This window comes from Panthera uncia (assembly GCF_023721935.1).
Source record: "Panthera uncia isolate 11264 chromosome D3 unlocalized genomic scaffold, Puncia_PCG_1.0 HiC_scaffold_8, whole genome shotgun sequence".
Classification (NCBI taxonomy): Eukaryota; Metazoa; Chordata; class Mammalia; order Carnivora; family Felidae; genus Panthera; species Panthera uncia.
Window position 1 is genome coordinate 54,858,860 of NW_026057586.1, and position 7,723 is coordinate 54,866,582.

Here is a 7,723-nt window from a genome sequence, read left to right on the forward strand (position 1 = left end):
ATGGCTTCTATATTTTTATTACCTTGTTATTTAAAAATAACACCAAGAGAGACCATCAGAATTTGAGTAAGTCATCATCAAAATTTCTTGTGGAGGAATCATATGGAAACATTTCAGGCATTAAAAGCAGATACTGAAAACATATGCTCATGTAAAGGCTATGGGAAACTTATCATAAACATTGAAAATATATTAAAAATATTATTTAAAAATCACATTTATCTTAAGGTACTGTCTGTATATTTACTCATAATTATATAAAGGAAAACCATTATTTTTCTCACACAGCCTAACATGCATCCCCAAATCCTTCCACTTTACCCCATTTGCCATGCAAAATTATGACTTACTATGTATGTTATTAAGTAAATAAGGGTGGCAAGTTCTGGTCTAGAGGGCTCACCATGAACCAATATTCCAAAGTGTGAATGTGGGCTTGAGGGATGGGGACCCGCTGTGTCTACACTCTAGGCTATGGGTGAGTTGTGAAGTCTCTACTGTTGATGCTGAAAAGGTGGGAAGGTTCTCAGCGTGAGTTGCCTTGAATGTCACAATGACGTATGGCCTTTAATTTATAGGGACGGAGCAAATAGTGGCAAATTTGTTCATGAAATATTAGACCACATCTATGGCATTTCACAGGCCAAATGATACAGCCACATACTCACAGTGGTCATGATTTGCTAGAATACGAGTTTTTACTCATGGGTCTCACCCTTTCATATGCAAGCCCTGATCCACCCTCTGCCCTTTTCTATACTGCATCACCTCCTGCACAAAAATCAACTTGCTAGAGATAACTGTCTCCTTAATTTGTCAAGCAGGCCTTGATCACAGCCTGTTTTAATTTGGAGGGTCAGGTATACAGAAGGCCAAAGCTACTTGCTCTTCTTGAGAAGAGTATGAGAAGATCCGGTTGGGGGAGGAAGCTGTTCATATAAATTCTGCTGTGACTGTCAACGTTCCTGATTATTTTGTTTCAGAAAAGAAGAGGTTCTTCTGAGTGGAGCCCATGCCTTCGTGGTCAGGACATTAGTTGGTGTTCCAGTCACGGTGAAGGAAAGGAGGTGAAGAGAAAGAGTTATATAAATCTCAGCAGCACTGAAGACATTCTGTGATTCCCAACACTTGTGGGTGATTTGAGTTATCACCCCTGGGTGCAAAGAGTCTGCAGGCATCATACTGTTGAGGGCCTACTATAGAGGATGACCAGACCTGTTGTCCATCTAAAAGACTTGAAAAGTTTCCAGAAAAGAGTAGGAGCTGGTGGTGTTTAGGCTGAGCACTCCTGATGACGGACAGCACGCCCCACAGGGGTGCTGGCGGTCATGTGATCAAGCTGATTAAAAGCTGACCGACAGTAACCCTGAAACATGGAGGGTGGTCTCAGAGCATATATAAAATCTAAGTCAAAACCTCAATTTCGAGTAGATAGAGCATACAATGACCTGGAAAATGGATCTGAAGATTCAGGTCCCGGGTCATACAGAAAGATCTGGAAGGAGGGTGATGGTTCTCTGGGTCCCACCAGGTGTAGAGCTGGTTGGATTCTCCCCACAGTGCCCCCATGCCCTTGATTCAGCTCAGGTGGGCCCTTATTTCTGTCTAGGAATCAGGATCAGATCTTATCCAACTTCTGCACTCATTTCAGTGGTTTGCTAAACATATATGTATCAGGTATTGTACTAGCTGCTGGGAATACAAAACATAATGTAGTTTGTCTTTGCTTGAAAAGTCACCGGCTGCTGGGATTATAGATTGCTGGGATTATAGATTATAGATTATTGATTGCTGACAGGGAACCATGGTGGATCCCACCAGGGGAGTTGTAGCAGTGGGGGGAGTCCTGGGAAGGAATTCACTCGGGCTTCACTTTGAAGAGAGGTATTCTGAGCAGGATCTTGGCCACCTTAACTTGGGTGAGCTTGCCAAGATGTGGATTTGAGGCTTCCTATAAGCACAGCCATGGTCACTGTTCATATCCAGGCTGAGGGCCACAGGCTTAAGCTGAACCCTGGCAACTGGAACTGTGAGGTTTGCTGATCAATAGATTCTTTCCATTTGTGCTCTTCAAGATGTCATCAGAGTTGAGCCACACTTGCTGAGTAGTATTCCAGAGATAATTATTTAAATATAGCCCAATAGCTGAGGCTAATGAAAAATTCACCTTAAAGTCACCATGAGGTACTCTGAAAGTCTGAGCTCTATGGAAGGCCAGACGTGGATGAGAAGTTGGGCAGCACCTGACGTCTAGTCAGGAGGCAGCAAGCTCGGTGTCCAAAACCGCCTTGGGCCGTTGGCTTCTCCATCCTCAAGGACAACTCCTCTGAAATCAAACTAGGTAGCATTCCCCCAAATAAATTCAAGCCTGACAAAACCGTTGAAAGCAGAGCAAAATGATCCCCGAAATATAGCAATGTCTTGCAACATTGCAGCAAATACACTGGAAAGTGAAATACGAATCTGGCAACATTTAAATATAGAACGCATGTGATATTTGCATGGGCTAAACCTGGCTCAGACAGAAGACACCCTAAGGAGGCTCTAAAATCTAGTACTAGTATTTTCTCTTCTCTGAGTTAGGAAAAGGAATTATAACATTATTTGGATTACTCTTCATAGGCAAAGCTATATATCCTTAAAATGTACTAGTATGCTAAGTGTATGCATTCAGGATATAGTGTGGAAATGCACACGGACTCTCTCGGTGTAAAAAGGAATCACAATTGTACATACACAATAACCGCATGCAAAATGAAGACGTTGATAGTAGGACAACTAAATTTTTAAATTTTAGTAGACAAGGGGGGAAAAAACCCCACTGCATTTGGGTGAGCGGTCTTATCCGCCCTGATCTCATTCCCAGAACCAGCCGGATAATCCTGGTCTGCAGTCTGAAGTATGTGCCTGTTCCCACCTCCTTCCACCCCACCCAGCAGTGGATGGGTTTTACATCTCTTAGCAACAGCGTAGGAAGAGTGTTTCCGCTTTAAATTAATTAATATGCTACATCAATCCGGTGCTGCTCTTGGTATGAGTTAATGTCAAATAGAGTTTGCTGACGCGGCAGGGAAACCACTGACTCCACCGAAACAGCAGGACCTGTGAGTGACGTTTGCTGCATACACACCAAAGGCTGCACGGTGTTCATGGTGGGGACGGTTTCTTTGGCAATCCACCTAACAAAAGTAAGGAAAGTCTGGCCTTGTTAGTACCTCCTTTGTATTCGAGCATATTATTTCAGAAGGGAGGGAGATGTTTTACCCCTGTTATCTTGTTTTGATTCTTTAAATCTCTGTGCATGCTTTGGTTCCTTCGTATTTTATTTGCATGAACATGTTCTAAATTCAATCCAAAGGTGAAGGAACCTTGGACCTGGCTGGGACCTAGGACGGAGAAGCAGGATTTCAGAAAGTTTGAGTCCTCACTGGCGTGGGTATAGTCATAAACCATCACTTGCGGGAAACCAGCTTCACAAAGGAAGCCTACGAGAAGTACATCAAAGATTACGTGAAATCAGTCAAAGGCAGACTTGAAGAACAGAGGCCAGAAAGGGTGAAACCTTTTATGACAGGGGCTGCAGGACAAATCGAGCACATCCTTGCTATTTTTAAAAACTACCAGTCCTTTATTGGTGAAAACATGAATCCGGGAGGCATGGCTGCCCCGCTGGCCTACTGCGAGGAGGGTGTGACCCCATATATGATCTTCTTTAAGGATGGTTTAGAAATGGAAAAATGTTGACGAATTTGGCTATTAACTTTGGACGTTATCACCTGTCGTCACAGCTGGCCGCTGCTCATTCACACAACACCAGGACTGAAGACGGATGGGACTGACGTCATCTTGAGCTCTTCATTTATTCTGACCTCGCTTTATCTGGAGCGGAGGCATCGTTTCTAAGAAAACGTGCCATGCAGGTTGTTTAAAAATAAAATGCATTTAAACTCAAAAAACCTCTTTACCGTCAAGGTAAAGAAGGACCTTTGAGATGTTGTGGTATCATTTAGAAGGGACAGATTACAGGGTGAGCCCAGAGCTGGGATAATTGAGCTGTAAAGCTCAATTGAGCTGAAAAGACAAGGCTGCCATTAGTACGGGGACAGCGGCGTGCAAATAGGCACATACGTGTGTTCTGATTTATTTGGGATATTCTTACCTGCGGCAAATTACCCCCAGACACGCCCAGAGACAACCTGAGCTCTGCTTCAGCCCTGTTTGGGACATATTCAGCCGATCAGGTGGCTTCTCATCACCCCGCCTCCCACCCGGAGCCCCGCAAGTCACGCTTATTTATAAAACGTCTGAAGTCCAGAACACACCTGTTCCAGAAAAACAAAATTACACAGAAGTTCTGGAGCAAGTAGGTGAGCCCACAGAAGCTTGAAGGTAACTGCTGTGGGATCAAGTATTAACAGGGCCGGGCAGAGCAAACCATCGCACGGAAGGACGTTTCTGTGAAAAAAATCCCGCTGAGAGATGCCAGGAGTGGGCCGTGCCCATGGGAATGGCAGCGGAGAGTTCTGGAGCTACACGAGCCGGCCGGTGGGAGTGAAAATCCCTTTGTGGGGCGAGACCAGCCGAGGAGGGGTTGGGAAGCAGTGCCTCTTACCTTCAAAGGGTTTGAATTTGCCTCTGGGCTCGGTGAGGAGTCGGACGTACGATAAATGAGCATCACCTACTTGGGAGAGGGGAGAGAAGGCGGCATAGAGTTGCTCTCCTTGGCCAAACACGGAATTCATCAGGTCTGAGTGTCGCAAGCAGAAAGAAGTCATCGCTTAAAAGATGCTGGGCGCTACCTGAAGCGCTTAACGCTTAACTAGTTCTCACGGCGCACGTGAACTTGCCATTTCTGTCGGTCCGGGCTGGTCAAATATCGCCATTTTGACGTGGTTTTAAACTATCGCTTCACACATTCTCCCACCTGACAGATTTGAAAGACTTGCTGAAAACTCGCCCAATGTCACAAAGCTAGTGAGTAGCTACAGATCAAGTGTTCTTGCAGGGACAAATGGTACACTCGAAAGGGGATGATGGAAGAAATGTAATGAGAGATTGATTACAAATGGGGTTAAGAGAAATCAAGAAGGAGGGGGAACCTCCTGGAAAAGCCACCCTAGAGAGGTAAAGGAAACGGACATGAATGGGTATGGACCTCAGGACAGCGTGGGCACTGGGAGACGGCTGGAGCTGGAAGAAGGGTCGAGTTGAACAAAATACCGAAGGGATGTGCGTGTGTGTGTGTGCGTGTGTGTGTGTGTGGAGGGGAGGGCTGTAAGTCACCATGACTCATGCATGGCCTTATAGATGGCGTTAGCATTTTTCTTTTTTCGTATCTAAAAGGTCTGGAGTCAGGTGTTTATTCTTTTTAATACGCAGTCCCTGTCAAAAAATTCCGTAGGCGCCATTCTGGGCACAGCAGGGGCATTTCATCGGCCATGGCAACGGAACGACAGCTAGAAATTAGTCATTAGTTCTTAAAAGACATCCATTTATTGTCAAGCCTTAATTAATAGGTATCCAACTGGCCAGGACACTCAACTAGACTTCTGTGTCCCCTTCATCTTCTGCTCCCTGCCAGCTCACATTTAGGAGGAAGGGGCAATGACAAGCCAACACGCTAATATGAGAGTTTTAAAAAGCCATCTGTGCCCAGAGGAGCAAGCCCTGGGTAAGCTTCTGGACTCTGCCAGCCATGCTCGACTCCTCTCTCAATCCTCTGTCTTCTTACCTGTCTGTTGCCAACCTTTGCTGCTGTTCTGACCTGTAGTCTTCATGTGCTCCGACCTGTGACTGTCCCCTGACTCTGGCCTCTGTGATTCAGGGAAGTTCAGGCCCAGGTAACTCGTGGATGTGCCGGCTGGTCCCTCCTGTTCCCAATGGCCCTCGGATCCCAATGTGCCCCCGTCCTCCACCGACTCCCATCTGCTGATAGTGATATGTGGGAAACTTGGCCTTTCTCAGCAATAGCTGGAACATGAGAAATTATTCTCCCAGAAGGAAGCCAGGCTGTGTGAGGAAGTCTTCAATCTTAGGGATAATTCCTTCTATTTTAAAAATGTCAGAGGGGTGCCCGAGTGGCTCAGTTGGTTGAACGTTTGACTTCGGCTCAGGTCATGACCTCGGTTCGTGAGTTCCAGCCCCCCGTCGGGCTATCTGCTGTTGGTGTGGAGCCTGCTTCAGATCCTCTGTCCCCCTCTCTCCCTACCCTCCCCTGCTCATGCTCTCTCTCTCTCTCGAAAATAAACATTAAAAAAATAATGAAATGTCAGAACATCCCAATCGTACCCAAAATATCCAAGTTGGTCAGATTTGCATAATCTATTTGGCAATCTATCTGGGGCTCTCCAATCGCTAAATGTCAGAAGTGATGTCATGCTTCATGCTTCCAGTGGATCGTCCGTATTTCTGGTCACAGGAAACTCCTCTTCACCTTAAGTCTAAGTTTTTAAAAGTTCAAAGCACCTAATGTTTGCACGTGAAGTGAGTTTTATATCACATTTTGATGCGAAAGGCCCATAACAAACAGACTTTTACAAGGAATTTACTCCGAAAAGCAACTTTCAGGCTCTGTCCTGAGGTCAGTACACATTCCTGTCCATTTCCCTCCCCCCCTGTATCCACAACAGTGTATAGTGAGAAGAAATATTAATACGAAGACTCTGATACATGGAGAAATCCTGGAAGGGTGTTCTGAATCATCAAATCAGAAATTCAAAGCGTCATTGGCATTAGCATATTACCTACCTGGTATTGTCAGTCTTTAAACATCGTCAAGTCACGGATGAACTACAGAGTATGAACTGATCAGACCAGTTTTCCCCAACTATTTTTGAGAATTGACAGGTTTCATACAAAAGAAATTCCATTGAATTCTTAGTTCTATCTTTTCCAACGGTTCAGGTTATCCTCGTGCTGGAAGCACCTGCTCTATTTTTAACCTTCCCTTACGTGTCACTTATACGATACAAACCAGGAATCGTAAAACTCGAAGAACCGCTTGATAAGAACTCCAGCCCATTTCCCCACCGCTTGCAGGATATCATAAGCTCGTTCTGAAAGCAGACATGCGCTCTCCATCTTGTTTTTCCTTTACCATCTCTAGACAGGAGATTCCCCACCACCCACATCCCCTGCTCCAAGTCACCCCCATCCTTCCCTCATCCCGCCCCCCCCCTCCAGTCCTGTCTTGAGACTTCAGCTCGGCTCCTCTGGTAGCAGGATTTGCAATCAGAACCGGCAGGTGGCGCCCTTTGGTGACCCTCAGTCACGAACACCAGAGTGTTTCTCTTGGGACCTTCCCCCTTATACCTCTGCTTGTCTCCGTTAAATTGTCAGTTAGGTTAACGCTCCCACAGTTACCAGAGCAGGGGGTGGCACTGGCAAATGGCAGCTGTTTGGAGTCATAAGGTGCCAGATCTATGAAGCATTCCTGGGGGACAGGCTTCCGTTTTCTCAGAGTCCTGCTCCTCGTCCCCCACCACCTTCTTTATCTGGTGTTTGCTGGACAGTATACATTTTTCAAGGATCGATTCCAGGGTCACTTCCTATATCTCACCTAGGAGATTTTTCTCATCTGGGTTTCTAATTTCCCTCCACCACTATTACATCTCCCCTCACATTCTATTGCATGCTGTTGTTGTTGCTGCTTTTGTCTGCCTGCACGCCTCTTTATGAACAGCTTTGTGTGGCCACGATTGCTTCTTCTCCAGTGCTTTTTGGA

The 7,723-nt window shown here is 45.7% G+C and overlaps 1 protein-coding gene across 1 annotated transcript; it reads left to right on the forward strand.

Annotated features, from left to right (window-relative positions):
* The first annotated feature begins 443 nt into the window (after window positions 1–443).
* Window positions 444–3,744, forward strand: LOC125914334 (translationally-controlled tumor protein-like). Its single transcript, XM_049619568.1, has 3 exons — window positions 444–478; window positions 984–1,067; window positions 3,471–3,744. The coding sequence occupies exons 1-3, from the start codon at window positions 444–446 to the stop codon at window positions 3,742–3,744; spliced, it is 393 nt and encodes a 130-aa protein (XP_049475525.1).
* Window positions 3,745–7,723: the final 3,979 nt, after the last annotated feature.

Excerpts from the sequence above, each read along its gene's own strand:
- LOC125914334 (XM_049619568.1), top strand. The coding sequence starts at position 444 with ATGGGGACCCGCTGTGTCTACACTCTAGGCTATGG. Across the intron at positions 479-983 it reads GTCTACACTCTAGGCTATGG|AAAAGAAGAGGTTCTTCTGA; the intron begins GTGAGTTGTGAA and ends ATTTTGTTTCAG. Across the intron at positions 1,068-3,470 it reads GTCACGGTGAAGGAAAGGAG|CTTCACAAAGGAAGCCTACG; the intron begins GTGAAGAGAAAG and ends GCGGGAAACCAG.